We start from the raw sequence: 23164 nt of genomic DNA, 5'->3' as shown, positions 1-23164 counted from the left end.
CAATGACAATAACAAAAAAACATGTTTTTCATGACCTATGTGCTAGTATTGTATGTCTGGCTGCAGGTTCTGCCTTTAAAAGAAATGTTACCCCTTTCAGAGATTAGATTTAGTTCCTGTAACTTTCTGTCTGTAAAATACATCTTTTTATTAGCATTTATGAAATCTAGTGACAACATTTCATGAATAATATCCTTAGATTAATATCCTTAATAAATGGCAGTAAAATAAGCACACATCTGATTGAGGAGTCAGAGTGTTACAACCTGGCATTTACACAATGTGTGGCGTTGGGGTTGTCCGACTTTTTGTGTGGCCATAAACGCAGCACTGGCTAAGGGCCATGAGTGCGTGTGTTGGTGCAGGTGAGACAGAGCGAGCGGCTTCTGTTGATATGACGGATGATAACGTTGGTTTAAGCCTGGTTTGTATGGCAGAAAATGACCAGTTTTTCTAGATAAAAGTTTTTTTACTCATGTTTTTGGTGTGGTTTTTGCTCAATAAAGTGATTGATGGAATTCCTGTCCGTAAAGTGTCTCGACAGACGATAATTGAACTGTGTTGACAAAGATTGTTTCATTCATTGCAAAATCATACAGAATAAATTGTAATGTGTTTATTTTGTTTAGAGTTCAGATGGGATTTTTGATTTTCTGCACGGCATTAATTTGCTGTGCGCAGAGGACGTGTGAGCAGTGCGCAATTGCGCAGGCGCGCACCTTAGAGGGAACGTTGATTGTACACAGTGGCTAGGTTAGGTTTAGTTTATTTCAAACATGTATACATTTTAAATACGATACATCACATATTATACATCCCCCCCCTTACAACATGTCCAAAAAGAGGAAGGAAGAAGCCAAGCTTATTCAATCCTACACAAAGTTTGTATAGTAACACTGTGTTTGAATATTTAATTAAGTGATTCTTTGGCGTACCACTGGATGGAGCGTACCACAGTTTGAGAATCACTGCTCTACACATTTAAACTCAAGCCTGCACTAATTCCTTATACAGTAGCAAAGAGGAAATTCATAAAACCAGCTTTAAAAATTGTATTTAAGGTAAATAACAACAATTACCACAGAGAAATTACACACTTCCTGTTTGAATCCTGCGTGTCACTTGTAAGGAATGCCAAGGGCTTTAATCGTGTCTTTACTCTGATCTGTCCAAGAGAAGTAGAGGTGTACATGTTTTATTTTGCAATATCAGCAGAGCCACAACCACACCCACCTATCATTTACATAATCACTGCACATAGCCTGAGGAGGCACTCGTCGTGACCCTAACATATGTGCACACACATGGACCAGACAAGGACAGATGAACTCAGGAGGGAAGGAAGGAAATAATTTTTCAAATCCTCATTCATATTCTGCAAAACAGCTGCTCTCACTGGTGAATACATGCCAGTGACTGAACAGAGTCAAGAGAGGATGCAGCACTGGTGCACTAAAACATCCACAAGGCCATAGCCATTAGTCCATCCATATACCTACGCTATACGGAAAGTTTCTATCTCACTAATGGAGAAAAGAGTTTAATGGCCCAAGGGAGCAAACCAAGTAAACAGGCACTTTCTTAGCAATCTCAGCACCTACTTTTTTCAGTCTACTATTAAAGAGACTACATTTTCTCAAGGTAAAGTACATTTGAAAGCAGAAGAGTATAATGAAGAGTTGTGGCCCTGCTAAAATGTTGATCGGCTTGGCACTAGTAGAGTTTGCTCGGGTTTTGTTAGTAATTCATTCCGAACCGTCCAACGAAGATTAAATCAGATGAAAAACCGAAGCATTTTTTTCTATAAGAATTCAAATGTAACCTTGATTCATGAACCTAATTGGTTCTTGAACCGGATTCGTAAACAGAAAAGTTTGTATATCAAAGCAAATTTCCCCATTAGAAACAATGTGTGAAGAATAATGGGTTCCACCCTCGACAAAAGTTTGTACACTTTGAACACAATATAAAGTGCAATACAGTACTGTATATCAAACAAACATGCCAAGGGGGTTATCGGTCTTGAATCCTTGAATCAACTTTCTATTTATTAACAAAGCCAAACAACAAGCTGAACTGTTCTCTTTATATGAAGCCGGCCTACCGACACAACCTGTGGTGCACTAACCGTTTGAAATCACAAAACACCTTACCTTTTAAGAGCCAGATCGCTACAATAATTGGGAAAAATAATCCACTTTACCTTCTCCGTTAGTCTTCTTGGTGAAAAAAGCCCGCAAAGTAGCAATTAGCACACTAGCTAATGGCAGCAGTGCTCTGCTGACTGAATAAACACCAGAGATTGATCAGCGCGCCCACAATGGATGTGCTGCCGGGCACAAAATGACTGCACTTTTTGATTGATTGATTGATTGAAACTTTTATTAGTAGATTGCACAGTACAGTACATATTCCGTACAATTGACCACTAAATGGTAACACCCGAATATGTTTTTCAACTTGTTTAAGGTCGGGGTCCACGTTAATCAATTCATGGCTGTAAATAACACAATGGGTGATGAGATGTTTATACACTGAGACAAGGTTTGTACAACAAGCATATTTTGATTTGGTTTATGGTTCATACATTTCCTACAATGAGGGGTTTGTAAATTGTAATTCCACTGTTATGTAAATCCAATGAATCCGTTTCATACACACAAAAATATGAACACATTTTAAGTGGATAAATATAATTTTACAAGCAGAAAACGATGCGAACACATATAGCGAATGAAATGGATAAAATAACATTTTACATTACTTTATTTAACCTTTATTGAAAACTCTTGTTGGCGATGAATGGACAGGGAGGAGCAGAGGAAAGAACCAGGCTAATGTCACCTTCGTACAATGCAACAAATTATTTCTTGGATTCAACAGTGTCTCCTACCATTTTTTCCGCAACTTTCTTTCGTGCCAAGGAGGGTTATTCTGCAGTCGTACTCAGTTAGAATAAATTATAGAAACAAAGCGGGTGGGATTCTTTATTTCACACTCAATTCCGCAGAATGATATGCTGGCAAATGGACAAGTTTGTTGTGTGCAACGCTTGGCCACACAATACCCAAGATGATTTACGAAAACCTGGGCAAATGTTTTGCAAAAATATTAATCGAAAATTGAGTCATATGAAATGTGGGGTGAACGAAAACTGAGGTACCGATGTAATAAAATGTTACATACAACTGCTTATGATATCATTCCTAAACAAATGACTTTGGTTTACGTGGTTCCTGAACCTTCCTTTATTTGCCTGAATGTTAATGAGTCTGTGGTGGGGATCCTGACTTTGTTTTTGTCAATGTTATGGTTATTTGATTGTATGTATACACCAACCTGTCTAGGGACTACAGGCAGAAATTAGCCCTGGACTAAAACCTGACATATTTACATATGATTTATATGTTCTTTAATATGTGCTATCCCTATTTTGAAGAAGTAATTCAATTTAATTGAACCAAACTTAAATCTGATTCTTCCTTGAAATAAAACCTATGCATATTGTAATATAAGACATATTGTAGTAACATTCACATTTAAGCTGTATGTATTTCAGACAAAAGAAAATGGATCTGCTTAACAAGCATTACAAAACCTTTTAGAATTCTACTTTGACAATCGATCAATTATGTAACTGTGGTCATCTTGCACATGTTGGGCTTGGACCAGGGTGCAAAAATGTCCACCGATTTAGAGTAATTTGAGCAGTGCTAGCCAATGAGCTAAAAGTCTCAAGTTGTTACACTCTTACACAGCTCTTAGGCCCTGTTTACACTAAACCGGAAAAGGTTATCTAGGGTAAATCCCACCTAACCTTATCCGGGTCCACACACAACAATGCCACCGTTTAAGACCCCCTGCCCCCTCCGTCCCCCGGCGCAACGCGACCTAATACGCATGCGCGGAAAATGTGCACATCATAGTCACATCCAGTGTTGCTTTGTGTGCAAGTTCTTGAATTTAACTTATCTGCGATGAGGTGGCGACTTGTCCAGGGTGTACCCCGCCTTCCGCCCGATTGTAGCTGAGATAGGCTCCAGCGCCCCCCGCGACCCCAAAAGGGAATAAGCGGTCGAAAATGGATGGGATGGGGATGAACAATATCCAGTGTTGTGGTATTTCAATTAACTGGAATCCAGTGTGCTGTGGGGCCTTATTGTAGTGAATCACACATGAGCCATCATAAATTAATCAAAACTTTAATAGACACGTAAACAATGTGATAAAGAACATTTTACATCAATCAAACGAGGGATCTAGTTATTTGGTCAGGACACTCCTCACTCTTTTGCCTTCACCTTCATTGTCCATTAATTTTTGGTGACTCTATATACTCTGGACCTAGACGTTGAGTCGGCGAAATACATGGCTGACAATAACTGATACAGTCTGCTTTGCTAGTCCAAAAGCATTTGCCGTTTTCAGTAGTTAGTCTTCCCTCAACGGCCAGGTAATACAAAGCATACACTACATTTTTCATCACATCCATGGGAGCTCGCATTGTCGTTGTCTCTCCTTCGACAAATGGACAAAGTTTTTCGCCAAGTGGAATCACAGCTGACCGCGACATTTGAAAGTTCTCTTGCCGTCTGAGAAGTGTTATATCCCAAATAGCTGCAATCACTTTCTCTTAAGGTATTCATGTGTGAATTCCACAAGCGTCTGTAGAAGGAGAAACACGGACATGTCTGGATGACTCGCCTTAATATTTCCAGCGGTTAGCTCCGAGTTACGAAACCGCTTTATTATGAAGCTGGCTGTGGCGTGTTTTTTCTGACTTCACTTCCTCTCCGAACTCAGTTTGTAAACGATCAATGAGTCCATACAAAGCTAAGAGCCGGAGATTCAAGAAATACACGGCGCACTTAGCCGTGTAAAAATGTTTCCGAGGAGGGGGACCTTAAACGCTGGTTTAGTGTGGCTGAGACGGGGTTTAGGCTAAATAATTATTCGTTTAAGGCAGGGGTCCCCAAACTTTTTGACTCGGGGGCCGCATTGGGTTCAAAAAATTTGACCGGGGGCCAGGCTGTATATATATATTTATATATATATATTTATATATATATATATACAGTATGTACATATATATATGTGTATGTATATGTATATATACATATATACATTGTCTTTATAATCCGTTTTGTCATTTAACATCAATTAACATTGATGTTCATCAACATTTAACATTGTCACGTTATCGATGGGAAAATTCATTTTTAGACAATATAATTTGCCTGAGCGGCTAGGAGACACCAAGAGTAACAAGTGGTAGAAAATGGATTAGAAAGGAAAGATTTAAAAAAACAAAACTTTTTAACTTGGGACTTCCTGTGGGCCGGATTTTGGATGCTGGGGGGCTGGATCCGGCCCGCGGGCCGTAGTTTGGCGACTAGTGTAGACATGGCCTTAAAGGGTCGAGAAGTGAGGTTGATACAACTTACTTCCCCTACTAGCTGGCATCTGTTACACTAACTAATACAAATCAAAAGCTTTGGATAATTGCAGTAATGTTTGTCTGATGAATTAATTAATAGAAACAACATGACATCATGTTTTTTCAAATTCCGGCAATACCATTTATATCCGAAAATTAAATAATAATTGTATCCAAATTCAAATCACATAAACATATACCGGTACCTTAAAACACATGCACAGAGGAAAAGACAAATCACTGTTTCTTGTTGGAAATGTTTTTATTTTAAATTAGTAGTGGGCTGAGCAGAACTACTGCAGTCCTGCATTGAGTATGCAGAGGATGTCCTGTGCACGTAGTACACCAGCACACTTATACAAACGCACTCACTTCAACTTGCTTGCTCTCTTTTTAAGAGTCAGCCTCTTCAGAGGGTGTTCAGGAGTGTGAGTCGAAAAAGAGGCCACTGAAGCGTTTTTGTGCACACAGACACACATGCTTAATCAAGAACTACACAACGTGCACCCCTGGGGAGTTGCCAGGTCTAACAAGGATATTTGCATCTATAATTCCCCAACCCCACGCCACCCACAGCCCTCCCCACCACCCGCACCGCCATCACCCTAAATACCCCCACCCTCTGCCAGCTGGGACCACCACGGCCATAACAGAGGGCGAGACAGGAAATCTTTTATGGACGTGCACGCTCACACAAGCACATGCACACTCATCCAGATTGTATCCAATCAATTTGATGCCATTCTTAGACCACGCTTTCATTTAGGGTAATTAAAAGTGTCCAAAGCGTGCGTATATGTGTGTGTGTGTGTGTGTGTGTGTGTGTGTGTGTGTGTGTGTGTGTGTGTGTGTGTGTGTGTGTGTGTGTGTGTGTGTGTGTGTGTGTTACACATTGTGTTTGCACGTTTTTAGGATTCTTTGTTCCTGTTAAAACGGTGTGCAATCTAAAATAACACATTTTGAGTTTATAGAGGATTGTGATTGAGATTATATATGTCTATTACATTTTGCATTCGACTTTCCTTAATTACTACCTTTCATTTCAAGACAGCAAGCTTTCTCCCGCTCTCTCTCTCTCTCTGGAGGGTTTAGCTATGAAACAAATACAAATACATTTGTAATGGTTATAAGACAACACCTGTATATACTGATGGCAGCGTAATACAGTGCGTGAATACATATTTTGGTAATTATGTACTGATTGTGTAAGTCTACCTAATGTTGTGGTCAGTGGGTCTGTGTACATGTAGATTGGCATACTGTACGTGGCAGAAAGTTGGAACACATCATCTCTTCAGTGAGATGTTTGTCCCTCGAGTCTATTGTCTGTGGGCATTCCTTTTTTGGTGAAATCAATCAAGCCTAACTGATCGGGTGTTGCTTATTGTGTTGATGTTTGTACTCATGCACTGAACTCATGCATTTGCACAGTGTTTAGTCTGCAGCTGTTGTTCAGATTTTCCTCCGTGGATTGTTTCCCACTGCATCACCTCACTGGCCAGCAGGGATGGACTTTAGCGCTGCTTATTTTAGTTTTAATGTATGCCGTTTTTGACGGTAAAATATATTCAAAGTAGTAATTTGCTGTTCTGAATTACAAATCTAAAACCACAAAATATTTAATGACGCTATAGCAGCTCCTTGTTAAACTATTTTTTTATTCTTCTATCTATCTCTTCATTTGAGTCAGCTAAGCGGTTCTAATGGTGTATTGAGCCGGGTGAGCATGACCATCCATTATATTGCTATTACATCTCTTTTATCGCCACCCCCATCGAACACATAAATACACACTAGAGAGGGGGAGAGCAAAGGTTATAGTGGCTTGATTGATATATCTTATTGTGTTTTTGATTTGATTAGTTTTCCCTGTTTGAAAGCAGTAACAATTCAATAAGTCAAATTACTGATAATGAAAAAATATTACATTCAAATTATTTTCACTATTGTCAAATTGGAAAAGCAATATGGCTGTCTCTGTAACATTCATTTGACACAGAAAAATGAAGTGACCAAAGTGTGACTTTAAAGAGCCTAATTTGGGCTTTTTTGAACAAGTAAAGTGGAAAATGCTGCTCTTTGCTTTACACATTTTATGAGCCCTTTTTATGATCTTTTGGTTAGACGTGATTGAGGGGCAGAGAATGATAGTGAAAACTTCAAGGATCTTACATGTTCCTGTGTGGGGCCTCTGGCTGGATTTTGGGTCTTTGCTTTTTTTATTTGCTTACTTTGCTGTGCAGCCAAATTGTTCTTGAGTAATACAGACCGCTTCATTCACTCAAAGTTGATAAGACAAAGTTGGCTCAATCAGTCTCTGTGCAACACACGCTATTTGATTGAATAATTTAGGGCGACAGCTATCGATTATTTTAGTAATAAAGTAATATTCCGATTAGATTGTTTGATTAATCGAGTGATCGGATAAAACACAATTTAGCCTCAGACTCAATGGGAATTGTAGGAAAAAAAATTAAATTATAAAAAATGCCGTAACCCTCATCCTTTGTTCTTTAATGAATGCATATCATCAACTTAGATGATGTGAGCATTAATAAAAAATATTTTTAAAAATCTTAATGGAAATAACAAAAAATCTTGTTTTTAATGTGGGGTTCCTACTTTGGAAATAGTTTGTACCCTTTTCAGAGACCACAATTAGTTCCCCTTAAAATATTCACATGTTGCACAATGAGATGTGTATTCACAAATAAAGTGTACATTCCTGTAGCTTTCTGTCTGTAAAATCTACATTGCAGTTTTTATTAGCATTTCTGTTTCCTTGTAAAAGCATTAATTAACATCCTTAATAAATGACAGTAAAATAAGCACTCATCTGATTGAGGAGTGTGGGTGTACAGTACATGTTTGTTTCACCATAATAGGAGTTATAAACATATTCCTCTCTTAACTCTGCTTCTGCTACACTGTTACCGACAGTATAAGTTAACGAGCAAAACAGTGACATGCACGCATAACACACTGTTAATTATATTGATTGGCTGCGTGTGAGCTGCATCATAGTGTAACAACCTGACATTTACAGTTTATGTGTGGTGTTGGAGTTGCTTGACTTTTTGTGTGGTCCTGAACGCATCAGTGGCTAGCAGTAGTAGATAGTAGTTTTTTTGCTAATGTCTTTTGGTGTGGTTACGGCCAACAATAAACAGTTTTGCCCAATAAAGTGATCAATGGACTTCCTGTCCTCATCAAAGCGTCTCGACAGACAATTATCGAACAGTGTTGACAAACTTTATTTTATCTGTTGTGGGGTTGCATTGAAAACAGTACAGAATAAATGGTTATGTTTATTTTGTTTAGAGTTTTGGTTGGATTTTATTGAATTAACTCTCTGTCTGCAGAGGATGCGTGAGCAGTGCGCAATTGTGCTGGTGCACACCTTTGAGGGAACATTGGTTACACTAATTAAACAAATAATCGAAGACATCTTTTTTCTGGTCAAAATGGTCAATGTATTCAATATAATCGATTAATCGTTGCAAATAATTGGTACAATAATATACAACAGATCATTTGTATCTGTTTAGTTCCCATTTTGGGTTTAAAATATAGTGTTTGCTAAATGGAGAAGGAGCTGAGCCGGAAGGCAAAGCTCTCAATTTACTGGTCAATCTACGTTCCCACCCTCATCTATGGTCATGAGCTTTGGGTTATGACCGAAAGGACAAGATCACGGGTACAAGCGGCCGAAATTAGTTCCCTTAGAGAAATGTGCTTTATAAATAAAGTTGATTTGATTTGATTTGATTTGATAGGGTGAGAAGCTCTGTCATCCGGGAGGAGCTCAAAGTAAAGTCGCTGCTCCTCCACATCTAGAGGAGCCAGATGAGGTGGTTCGGGCATCTGGTCAGGATGCCACCCGAACGCCTCCCTAGGGAGGTGTTTAGAGCACATCCGACCGGTAGAAGGCCACGGGGAAGACCCAGGACACGTTGGTAAGACTATGTCTCCCGGCTGGTCTGGGAACGTCTCGGGATCCCCTGGGAGGAGCTGGACAAAGTGGCTGGGGAGAGGGAAGTCTGGGCTTCTCTGCTTAGCCTGCTGCCCCCGCGACCCTACCTCAGATAAGCGAAAGAAAATGGATGGATGGATTGATGTTTGCTAAATGGAGAAATCTTGATCACGGGGGCCTGGTGTCAGTATCGCTAAGCTTTTGTCACAGCAGTGCAAGTCTTCTGAGCCGATTTAGCTTTTATTGTATGTCCGTCATTGCGTCTTGTACTCCAAAGCCGCTGAGTCTCAAGACACCAATGCCCACACACACATTCTACTGTAAATAAACAGCTGCTGCAATGCTCAGCGTGAATATTTGCCGCCCAAGCAGATTACAGCATAATTGGGAGTGAGACAAATGTCATCAAGCACCCTGGTGAGTTTGAAGACTGAGAGGCTTTTTGGTTCTTTGGTTTATTCCAAAATGAGCCAAAGTGCATTGAGGGGTCACTCGGCATCATTTGATTACCATTCCCCATTTCCATTCATATAATTTCTGTGTACAGCATACTTGCCTATGGTCTTCACCATACTTGCCAACCCTCCCAGATTTTCCGGGAGACTCCCGAAATTCAGCGCCTTTCCCGAAAACCTCCCGGGACAAATTTTCTCCCGAAATTCAGGCGGACCTGAGTGAAGTGTCGACAGCCTGTTTTCACGTCCGCTTTCCCACAATATAAACAGCGTGCCTGCCCAATGACGTTATAACTGTAGAATGATGGAGGGCGAGTTCTTGGTTTCTTATGTGGGTTTATTGTTAGGCAGTTTCACTAACGTCCTCCCAGCGCGGCAACAACACACAACAACAGCAGTCACGTTTTCGTCTACCGTAAAGCAGTTCGTTTGCCGTAAACAGCAATGTTGTGACACTCTTAAACAGGACAATACTGCCATCTACTGTACATGCATATGTGACAATAACATCTACGGCTTTTAAAGAGTGCACAACTGCGCACACAACAAGGAGACGAAGCAGAATGCATCATCAGAGAGGGTGTTCAGCATGGTTAGAAAAATAGTGACAGAGAATAGAACAAGGATGGACAATTCAACCCTTACCTCAACAATGAGTAGATGAGTGTTATGTGTGTGTATATGTGTAAATAAATGAACACTGAAATTCAAGTATTTCTCTTATTTATATATATATATATATATATATATATATATATATATATATATATATATATATATATATATATATATATATATATATATATATATATGTATATATATATATATAATAAAATAAATATATATATATATATATATAGCTAGAATTCACTGAAAGTCAAGTATTTCTTATATATATATATATATATGAAATACTTGACTTGGTGAATTCTAGCTGTAAATATACTCCTCCCCTCTTAACCACGCCCCCCCCCAAGTATAGTCTTCACAAGTTGTTTATTGATGTTCCTCAAAACTTATGTCAGATAACTTTTTATGTCTAAAAATGTGTTTGTATATGTGTGTGTTTGTGTGCACCACTGCAGACCCAGAATCCCAGAGAAAGAAGACGGTGCAAAATGTTTTGGACCTACGACATAACCTGGAAGAAACCATGACCAGCCTGAGAGGGGTACAGCTGAGCCACAGGTTGGACACACACACCCCGTAATACAAACCTTAATACAGCACACAAGATTGTGAACATTTGTACAAAAAGGCACTTAAAAGTTGGAGCTCGTTTTTGGCACAGTATTACTACTGTGCTTGGCGAGGTTCTTACATGGAATACTTCTTATCGTGTTCCGAGTAAAGAAACATTTGATGTACTCATTTTGTGCCTACTCTGTTCTCCCAGTGATGTGGTTAATAAAGAAGAGAGGCAGGATTAGCTGACTTCAAAGCCAACCTTGCAGATCCACGCTCACGCACAACTGACAAAGACACCTAATAATAGTCCGTCATGCATGTGTGTTTCCTCTCTTTTCCTTTGCTCTTAATTTTTTTTTTTTTTCATCGACTGCTTTATTATGTTCAGGAAGTCAGCATTTCTGTAGGTTTTCGCCCTTGCGAGTTTCCTCCTCTCTCGCTCTCTGCCCCTCAGTGGGAGCTCCCTACATGAAGAGCAAATCAGCAGATGCTTCCCTGCTGGAATACATTGTCTTTGCTATTTTATATCATCCGGTAAAGCAATAACCTTGGATCACTTTGCCGTCTCCCTGAGGACATTCTACAACCTGTCCAGTGTGAATGATGTACAGTATGTGCAATGATGTCATATTTCCTATGTGGAAGAAAAAAAAAGGTTGACAGTGGTAGATTATCTACAGCATCATTTTTTGATCTATCTATTTTTCTTATGTTTTTTTCAGGATTATTCTATATTTTAATTAAAGGATTGTCAGATAATATCACATGGTTTGTGACTACCGTATTTTTCGGACTATAAGTTGCAGTTTTTTTCATAGTTTGGCGACTTATACTCAGGAGCGACTGATGTGTGAAATTATTAACACATTACCGTAAAATATCAAATAATATTATTTAGCTCATTCACGTAAGAGACTAGACGTATAAGATTTAATGGGATTTAGCGATTAGGAGTGACAGATTGTTTGGTAAATGTATAGCATGCTCTATATGTTATAGTTATTTGAATGACTCTTACCATAATATGTTACGTTAACATACCAGGCACGTTCTCAGTTGGTTATTTATGCGTCATATAACGTACACTTATTCAGCCTGTTGTTCACTATTTTTTATTTATTTTAAATTACCTTTCAAATGTCTATTCTTGGTGTTGGGTTTTATCAAATAAATTTCCCCAAAAAATGCGACTTACACTCCAGTGTGACTTATATATGTTTTTTTCCTTCTTTATTATGCATTTTCGGCTGGTGCGACTTATACTCCGAAAAATACGGTACTAACTTGAAATGCGGGACACAAATGCTGATCTTAAATAATAATGCAGAATATTGTGGTATCTTTCATGGCTGACCAGTATGACAAAAATCATTTCACACACATTTTTGACTCATACCTTTCAGAAACTGAGCCTTCTTTGTTTCTCATGTAATGTTTTGCCACACAATTCAGTCGAACGTGATTATTTTTGAGGCCCTTGAATTTTAAGCCGAACTCAAAAGACATCTTGAAGGTGGTGCATTTGTTCTGCAAAGCATATTCATTCATTCCATCTCTCATTCTCATTTCTCATTCCATAGCTGCATGGAGGGAACCGTGTGCTATGACAGTGATGAAGCTGCTGCGTTTTCCATTTCCAGTCTATCGAATCGATCGTCTCCTCTGTCATGGCGTCATGGTCAAGCAAGCCCACGTCTCCAGGCTGGGGACGCCCCATCCACGGTGGTCAACACCCAATCGGACCTTCCTCTACGCATCAGCCATACTTCTCGCGGCCACCTCATCGAAGCTCTGGATGACTCGGATCCATCGCTGCTGAAAGGAGATTACCTCAGCGACAGTGACCTTGGCGGGAAAAGCCCAAATGAAGATGATGTGGATATTGATGATCTGGAAAATGGGTGAGTTGTATGGCTTATGTTATGGCTTAAAGAGTAAAGACAAGCTGTGTCTCATTAGTGAGTCAAAAGGTCGCTGGCAGTCTTCTATGCCTTTTCTGTGCTTGCTTTTGTATTTAGAAAGCAACGCTCTGGCCAAGTTATGGAGATGATGTCACAATCAGTGCACCCCTCACTGAGATGACCCCACCTTATTGAGCTGTAGGCCTGCCAGCATAGCCAGCGGGCCTCCATATTAAGTGCAGCATTAGAGTAATGGAAAACTTGGACTTTATTCTGCCACAATGATGGGAGTTGCCAAGGTCTAAATATCACATAAGAAGGCAAAATATGACTTTTGCAGCTTGTTGATCTGAATAGTGGATGAGTTTAGAAGGGGTTATAAGCAAATAAACACATCCTACATTGTTCATGCATCACAGCAGACTCCCTCCCAATGCCCCAGTATGTCTTTTAAAGTAGTCCTATTGAGCAAAACCAACTTTTCTTATTTGATGGTACCTGTTTTTTTTGTGTATTTGTGATCTGTAATAGTCCTGAAACTTTGAAACCAAACCATAAAGTCATGGCTGCTTGAAGATGATTTAGTAAAACACAATCTATGCACATTTGGACCCTAAAACACCAATGCACTGTTTTGAATGTAGACAAAAAAAACATAATACTGTATGACCCCTTGAAGTTTTTATTTTTACTTGGTGTCCAAAACCCCGAGTAACTTGTGTTTATTGGCTTTGGGATCTTGCAGCTCTCCAATGCAGATGTACTGTATATGAACTGCTTTTGCACATGCTGGTAGAGCAAGGAAAAATACATTAGCTCACAGTCACTGCTAACTGTGATTGTGGCGCTTTATTTATGTGAAGCGTTGTGAAAACCTGCACATAAACTTTAAAAAAAAAAGTCCCACAGCTGGCCATTTTCTGACATCTCCATGGCAACCACAAAAAATGTATCCCCGAGTCACTCGACCGCAGAACAGTCCTGCTTCCCTGTTGCATTAGTGCATGTTATTGTTGCCTCCACTCTATTTCTGCAGGTAGATGCTGACATATTGTGGTTTGTAACTTGTGTGCCCAGATTTCTAGATTTTCCCAATTAATAAATGACAAGAGGGACAAGCGGTAGAAAATGGATGCATAGATGTTTGTTCTCGAAATGATCAGAAATCATTCTGCAAGTTGCTGTTTTTTCCAGTAGAGGGCAGTGACGTTTTTCCAGTTTTTCTGCTTCCTCTCTCGCCAACCTGACAACATGAAGCAGCTTCATCCTGGATTATTCTCCTTTATCTCACATTTTATTGCCCAGCTTCATCCATTATACATGAAGGCTCCTCTCTGGTCATACAGAGGTCACAACACAATGAACTTCCCTAGATACATTATGCATCACATGTTCCTTGTTTGGGCTATGTAGAAATGTTTTTGTTCTGAAAAGGGGGAAATGGAGAGTATGGACTGTATGTCTAAGGCGGAATTTGAGTCACTCTGTGTCTGAGTGACTAACTTGACTTACAGTACTCTGTATCCTCAGTGTGTTTGTTTATGATGACTGTACACTGACCTGTCTGACACGTAGACCCTGCACTCACACTTAGTCAGGGACCCCTCAAATCACTTATCCATTTCCTGTGTTGGGCCTCTGCCTGTCTGCTGACTTACATCTGGAAACCAAAACCCTCTCTAGTATATACTCTCACTGACATACACGTCATTCTCACTGTGAAGCAGCAGGACGGTGGGTTAGAAGGAGGTCATTCCCTTGAGTTTTTGTGTGCGTGGAGTTAATATACGACACAAATGAGGTGTGGTCGATAGTAAGTGGTAGAGTTGTGCTTCAAAATCTCTTCAGGGATGAGAAATGCTGACATCTGTTAGTGTGTCACAAAATTGTTGATTGCGAAAGAAGGTCCTGGCTTAGTTGAAACATTTTTTGTCATATCTAAAACTTTAGAGGCTGGTCTAATCCAGTGTTGTGATTTTGTGGCCCATCTTTTCTCTGTTAAATCCACTTCATCCACAGACAAGCAAAACAAATTGTGTATTTTTGGTTTTGTTTTGGTAAACAAAAGACATCTAGGCCTCATCTTGCCTTGTTAGTAGGAAGTCTATTGATTGTGTTTGTGATAATGGTCTTAACATACACAAACACACACGTGTCTGTGATTGCATGAGCTTGTTTTCTGCCCTCTTGGATGCAGATGATCTGCTTTCTGCTTGGTTGAGCGCTTACCCTCAGCCGTCTCCCATTAGTAAGCTCAAGGTTTCCATGGTTACGTCATGAAACAAGCTGGTTCAATACATCAGCCTCGTGAATTATGAATCATGTGGCGCAGGAACATACACACAGACAGTCACAAATGTCACAGAAGCTTCCTAGAATGTGTTGTGATGTGTATTGACTTTGTGGTATTGGCTTTCTATAAGAGTAGAAGTGAGCTCTTCTGCATTCACCATAACATTACAGGGAACTAAAACACAAAAGGAGGTATTTAATTATCGATGTGCAATGTTTTGAACACAAAATATACTTCAGTGAGGCTTTGGTGTCATGACATTACTTTGAAGGCCTTTACTGAGTGTCATTATCGGTTCTTTCTTCTGATGGTTATCCAAGCATGACGGCAGTCTGCAGTGCCCTTAATTGTAGCTCAATAGACCTTGTCATGCCTCAAAAACATTGTGGGTGTGCTCCAGAGTAAAGAAAGCTGTACTATGACCCCATCTGCTGGTCAACACAGGACGGATGCACACACACACACACACACACACACACACACACACCGGGGATCTCTCCCGCTGAGAAGCCAGATCCATTATTGTTCAACCCCCACCCAAAAATCAACTCTGCCCCACCCTGGCCTGCACACGCACAATATAATTGATGATTGTGGCCTTTATTAATTATTGTGACTAAAAAGCACATATTATTGACCTACTTAGTGCCACACACTTGATCATCCACCCATCCATTTTCTACCGCTTGTCGCACTCGGGGTCGCGGGTGTGGCTGGAGCCTATCCCGCAGCTGCATTCAGTCAGAAGGCGGGGTACAACCTGGACGAGTCGCCACCTCATCGCAGAGCCAACACAGATAGACAGACAACATTCACACTCACATTCACACACTAGAGCCAGTTTAGTGTTGCCTATCAACCTATCCCCAGGTGCATGTCTTTGGAGGTGGGAGGAAGCCGGAGTATCCGGAGAGAACCCACGCAGCATAGGGAGAACATGCAAACTAAATACAGAAAGACCCCGAGCTCGGGGATCTAACCCATGACCTTCTTATTGTGAGGCACACCCCTGTAACACTGTGCTGCTCACACTTGATAAATACAACATTATTTATGATTATTGACAACAACTTCCTTTCTTATTGAAACCTATTTTGACAGTTTATGTTATCCATAATTGCAAAAGAAAGCTGCACAAGTACATAAGCATTTTTTTCACTAATTACTTACAATCTTGAGTTTTTTGAGTCGGGGTGGCACATGTCGTGCAAGTGCAGTAAAATGTTGACAGGAAGCAGTGTGATGTGTGGTGAAGGAGGTTGACAGTGCGTGCATTGCACTTGTCAGTACCTACCTGCTCCTCTCCGGGCATTTCCGGCTTCATGCAGCGTTCCTTTGATATTGTCTGCTCAGTGTAGCATGTCATCAATTACTTGTCCTGTCAATACAGCAGCATTTCTGTCTCTTGTTTTTTTTTCCTCGTTAGAGCACCTGAGGGACCAGTAAACACCTTTTAAACCATTTAAACCATTCACCACGAAAACATATTAATATTGCACACTTACATTCGACAATAATTACATGACATTAATCTGCAGATGCATCAGCTTGCTTTGTTTCTTCAATGATGATATAACCGGCACCATCTGTATAAGCGGGGCGCCGCAGACAAACGATAATGATATTAAGCTGTGTGTCTGCTAAGGTGGCACAAAGAAAGCACCCACCCACATATAGACAAATGCATACACAGGCATATACGGGTACACACATACAAATTAACAGATTTACAGAGTAGCATATGGGACTGTGAGAGGATTTGCCTGCCCCAGCCCCCCCCCCCCCCTACACCCCCTTTCCCAACACCTCCCTTGCCAGTAAGAACCCTCTTATTCTATTATGGAGGAACCTGGTTTCATCGCTAACCTTTTTTAAAAACGTAGCATGTTTTCAAGAACGATCAAAGAGAGCCTAAATAGTGCCACACGTATCAGTGGGCTTTATCTCACTTTTTTTCTGTCAGTGCACACAAACATCCATGCATGAACTCACATATGCACACTTGACATCATCAGTCAAGTGTCATGTCAAGTTGACTGCAGTCAGTTGTTGCAGGAATGCTTGGCCAGCACTCTTGACTGGGAGCTCACCAGATCTCTTTAGTTTTATTTTGGGTTTAGTTTGAATATGAGACGTACTGTATTTGAACTTAAAACACATGCTGTGGATCTGAGCATGGAACTTAACTATGAGAAAACAATCTACCTGTCACGATCGGGGCGCATGATGATGCGGGTTTTGTTCTCCCAAGATGCAAATGGACGAATCCGGACAGGACTTGAAGGTAACGACATGATTTAAAGGGGAACATTATCACAATTTCAGAAGGGTTAAAACCATTAAAAATCAGTTCCCAGTGGCTTATTTTATTTTTCGAAGTTTTTTTCAAAATTTTACCCATCACACAATATCCCTAAAAAAAGCTTCAAAGTGCCTGATTTTAACCATCGTTATATACACCCGTCCATTTTCCTGTGACGTCACATAGTGATGCCAACACAAACAAACATGGCGCATAGAACAGCAAGCTATAGCGACATTAGCTCGGATTCAGACTCGGATTTCAGCGGCTTAAGCGATTCAACAGATTACGCATGTATTGAAACGGATGGTTGTAGTGTGGAGGCAGGTAGCGAAAACGAAATTGAAGAAGAAACTGAAGCTATTGAGCCATATCGGTTTGAACCGTATGCAAGCGAAACCGACGAAAACGACACGACAGCCAGCGACACGGGAGAAAGCGAGGAAAAATTTGGCGATCGCCTTCTAACCAACGATTGGTATGTGTTTGTTTGGCATTAAAGGAAACTAACAACTATGAACTAGGTTTACAGCATATGAAATACATTTGGCAACAACATGCACTTTGAAAGTGCAGACAGCCCAATTTTCATCATTTAATATATTCTGTAGACATACCCTCATCCGTGCTCTTTTCCTGAAAGCTGATCAGTCCAGTTTTGGAGTTGATGTCAGCAGGCCAGGGAAGCTAGGGTCGATATTCTTCTCTTAATCATCTTCGGTGGCAGAAGGGACGGTGTGAGCCAAGACATCCAGGGGGTTTAGCTCGCCATTGCTTGCCGTGCTACCGAGGTCCTTTGTCCCTGAATAGCTCACACACTCCGGCAGATTCAATGGGGGTCTGGCGGCAGATTTCTTTGACTTTATCGTTGGAAATGCATCTGCTTTGAGTGTCGCAGGATATCCACACATTCTTGCCATCTCTGTCGTAGCATAGCTTTCGTCGGTAAAGTGTGCGGAAGAAACGTCCAATTTCTTGCCACTTTTGCATCTTTGGGCCACTGGTGCAACTTGAATCCGTCCCTGTTCGTGTTGTTACACCCTCCGACAACACACCGACGAGGCATGATGTCTCCAAGGTACGGAAAACAGTCGAAAAAATGGAACATAACAGAGCTGATTTGACTCGGTGTTTCAGAAAATGGCGGATTGCTTCACGTTGTGACGTCACCGCTCCGAGAGAGAATATTAGAAAGGCGTTTAATTCGCCAAAATTCACCCATTTAGAGTTCGGAAATCGGTTAAAATAATATATGGTCTTTTTTCTGCAACATCAAGGTATATATTGACGCTTACATAGGTCTGGTGATAATGTTCCCCTTTAATAGTAAAATAACACAATACAGGTACCAAAACAGAAAACAAACCCACTGGATAAAGTGCCGAGCGCACCGGAAGCTAAGGCTACAACTTAGCACAGACAAAGATCACTAGCAGGAGCTAGGAGACGAGCAAAAACTCACGTAACAGTTGCGTGACGCAAATAAAGAGGCCAGGACGATTGATCAGAAAGGCAGGCTTAAATAGTGTCTCTTGATTAGACACATGTGTGTCCCAAACAACAGAGGCAGGTGAAAATCATAAGTAACCATGGTGACTAAACTCAGGAGGTGCACAGACAGAAACTAAAGAAGTCCAAAACTAACAGAACATAACTAAACAAAACATGATCCGGACCACGGATCATGACACTACCACTCTTTCCTGTATGCCACCCACCACCCATCCGAAGCCCAAATCCACTGTCACGACTGCTGCTGCCTTGAAGCCCCTTCTGCTAAGGTCTGGTAAATCTCTATGGCGACGCTATGGCATAATCCTTGCTAATCCCAGGCTTCCCTTGATGGCAGGTTTGAAAATGACTACGAGAACTGGGGGGACTTGGTCAGTCGTCCACAAGGACACAGTGGGCACCAATGAGCCATAGTGTGTGTCTGTGTAGGAACCCCACATAGTTCAGAGGGATGTGTTACCATGTCAACAATATGCACGAGCAAAGGAAATAAACGCAGTGCGTGTGTGGTGACTCAGCAAGTCAAAGGTCACGACTTTTGCTCAATGTCCAATTTCACCACATTTTCTTTAAGGAAAGAGACAACGCTCGCTCTTCCGGTAGAAGTTGTTATGATTTAATCATGCAATTTAACCAACGGGAAAGATGAAAGTGGAGTAACGACATTAGAGCAGCAACTGATGGGGAACTTGATGCTACTCAAACAACCTTAAAAAACATATAAAGTTTCATGGCTGAGTCAACAAAACCTTTGTTTGGAATACTTTGGAGGAAAGCTTTAGACTCTATGTGTTAGTAATGATAAAGAGAACAAGATGTTGACCAATGCATGTGTTTCAAGTTCCCTCACCACAATTAACTAACTTATCATCTTATTCCTTCTCAATATTGTGATACTGCAAAGGATTTTTGATTTATCTGCAGAATGTGAAAGGTTGGCTAGTTAGATTTCCATTTGCTGAATGCAGACTTTTTTACTAAATAAATACTTAAAATTAAAACACTTAATCCATTAGCTTTGCCTGCTGACTTTGCCTAAATCTTGCCAGATTCTTTCGAGCTCTTTATACAAATCCTTCTGAGATGCCAATGACAAAACATTGGTTTCAAGCAGAAGTAAATTACATTTTAGAAAATACAGAAAATATATTTTGATTTAATAGTTTTTTTGACTTGTGAGAGGGATAAAACACATATAGGACAGGAGCAACCATCTGAAATACATACACAATGTATTTGTCAGGCATCATTTTTATGTGTTTTATGAATGAAATAAGCCCTGTCGAGGAAATGATCGGTTTCATTCCTTGGAAGACTGGTTCCCGCAGTAAGAAAGGCAGCTCCCAGCCCATTATTACAAACACACACACTCACACACACACACACACACACACACACACACACACACACACTCACACACACACACACACACACACATACTGCTTCTTCATTCAGACCAAGTGCTTGCTTAACTCCTCTATAGGGGGTAAATGAAACTGCATGGTGAGGATGAGCTTTAGAGCTTTGTATAAAAAAGCCTGCTCAAATCTATGTCACACACATACACACACACACACACACACACACACACATACATCTGATATACACACTATAGAGCTCTGCCTTGCAACTTTTAACAAAAGGGTGTGACGGGGGTTTGTAATGCGCATAACAATACACCTTGCTTCCCCCTGCAGTCCACTCCCACTGTGTTATTCTCTGGAGTTGTTTCGACATTCTCCACGCACTTTTTTTTACTGCTCTCCTGCCATTCTTCCTTCCTGTTCTCCCCATTACACCATCAATTAATCTCACTCTTGCCTGCGAGAACTCCTACACCTGACAGTGAATGCACCATCATTATTTTACACTGAGATGTAAATTAGGCCCAAGTAGCTTTAAGAACCCCTTGAGTCATATTTGAGTTTGTTCATTTGTTGACTGTTTTTCTACGTCTTTCTCTCTAAACAGAAGTGATGTTTCTGAGTAGTTACTCCCTGCATTATTCTTGGAAAACAATAGTGCTCACTGAAAACTTTTAAAGCTTGATTAAAAAGCTATTGGTGGTCCTGCCATGAATTGTCTTTCACTTAACCTCAATCAACCGCGCAACCAAATACCGTAGCTAGAAAACATCTGGTTGTGACCACTTGGACATTTTGTTTGATAAAGTGCCGTCTTAAAACCATAATCTCTTTAAATTCTCCAGAATTTTTTATTCATTTTCTCAAATGATTGCAGTGCAATCCTAAAATGTCTTTGTAAAAAAGAATCCTACATTTATTTAACAAACTGGGTGAAATGTTAAGTTCCTGTAAGAGTTTATTTTAGGTGGCCTTCACACTATCATCCTTCCGTTTGTTTTACTTCAACTTTAGTTAATTTCCTTCCTTGTTATGAGTTGTTTTTTTTTGGTTGTTTCATGAGGTTTTCTGTGACTTATTTTGGCCATTTGTTTACCATGTGACAACTAGCAGTTGCAGAATGGAAGGAAGGGCTGAAATTTAAAAGCCCATCAATTAATTTGCATCAGAGAAAGTAAGCCACTAATATGTGGTAAAGTCCCTTCAAACTAAATAACTATACATATAACTGAAAAGTCATCTATTGGAGTGTACTGGTATAAGGCCGCAACAATAAATCGGATAATTTAATTTAAAGGGGAACATTATCACCAGACCTATGTAAGCGTCAATATATACCTTGATGTTGCAGAAAAAAGACCATATATTTTTTTAACCCATTTCCGTACTCTAAATGGGTGAATTTTGGCGAATTAAACGCCTTTCTAATATTCGATCTCGGAGCGATGACGTCACAACGTGGCGTCACATCGGGAAGCAATCCGCCATTTTCTCAAACACCGAGTCAAATCAGCTCTGTTATTTTCCGTTTTTTCGACTGTTTTCCGTACCTTGGAGACATCATGCCTCGTCTGTGTGTTGTCGGAGGGTGTAACAACACGAACAGGGACTATTCGAGTTGCACCTTTGGCCCAAAGATGCGAAAGTGGCAAGAAATTGGACGTTTGTTCCGCACACTTTACCGACGAAAGCTATGGTACGACAGATGGCAAGAATGTGTGGATATCCTGCGACACTCAAAGCAGATGCATTTCCAACAATAAAGTCAAAGAAATCTGCCGCCAGACCCCCATTGAATCTGCCGGAGTGTGTGAGCAATTCAGGGACAAAGGACCTCGGTAGCACGGCAAGCAATGGCGGCAGTTTGTTCCCGCAGACGAGCGAGCTAAACCCCCTATCGACCCTAGCTTCCCTGGCCTGCTGACATCAACTCCAAAACTGGACAGATCAGCTTTCAGGAAAAGAGCGCGGATGAGGGTATGTCTACAGAATATATTAATTGATGAAAATTGGGCTGTCTGCACTCTCAAAGTGCATGTTGTTGCCAAATGTATTTCATATGCTGTAAACCTAGTTCATAGTTGTTAGTTTCCTTTAATGCCAAACAAACACATACCAATCGTTGGTTAGAAGGCGATCGCCGAATTCGTCCTCGTTTTCTCCCGTGTCGCTGGCTGTCGTGTCGTTTTCGTCGGTTTCGCTTGCATACGGTTCAAACTGATATGGCTCAATAGTTTCAGTTTCTTCTTCAATTTCGTTTTCGCTACCTGCCTCCACACTACAACCATCCGTATCAATACATTCGTAATCTGTTGAATCGCTTAAGCCGCTGAAATCCGAGTCTGAATCCGAGCTAATGTCGCTATAGCTTGCTGTTCTTTCCGCCATGTTTGTTTGTGTTGGCTTCACTATGTGACGTCACAGGAAAATGGACGGGTGTTTATAACGATGGTTAAAATCAGGCACTTTGAAGCTTTTTTTAGGGATATTGCGTGATGGGTAACATTTTGAAAAAAACTTCGAAAAATATAATAAGCCACTGGGAACTGATTTTTAATGGTTTTAACCATTCTGAAATTGTGATAATGTTGTATTTATATAATGCTGCTTTGATTAATCGTTCAATGAAAGCAACAAATAAAAATGTATGAAATCCGGAGTGGAGTAACCGGAACATTAAAATGTGATCATAGTTTTTTTGTATTTTTTTGCACAGCCGCTACAAAAGAGCATGAAAGA

General features: G+C 40.4%; 1 protein-coding gene across 3 annotated transcripts in view; it reads left to right on the top strand.

Annotated features, from left to right (window-relative positions):
* The window catches only part of LOC133618896 (neuron navigator 1-like), a 113891-nt gene that overhangs the window by 24048 nt on the left and 66679 nt on the right, over positions 1-23164 (top strand). For all 3 annotated transcript variants that reach the window (XM_061979730.2, XM_061979722.2, XM_061979713.2), the window contains exons 3-4: positions 10951-11053; positions 12634-12954. In XM_061979730.2, the coding sequence (XP_061835714.2) occupies positions 10951-11053; positions 12634-12954 (424 nt within the window). The remainder of the gene's footprint in view (positions 1-10950; positions 11054-12633; positions 12955-23164) is intronic.

Source organism: Nerophis lumbriciformis, linkage group LG01 (assembly GCF_033978685.3).
Source record: "Nerophis lumbriciformis linkage group LG01, RoL_Nlum_v2.1, whole genome shotgun sequence".
In the NCBI taxonomy this organism is placed as follows: Eukaryota; Metazoa; Chordata; class Actinopteri; order Syngnathiformes; family Syngnathidae; genus Nerophis; species Nerophis lumbriciformis.
This window is presented reverse-complemented; position numbering and strand designations above follow the sequence as displayed.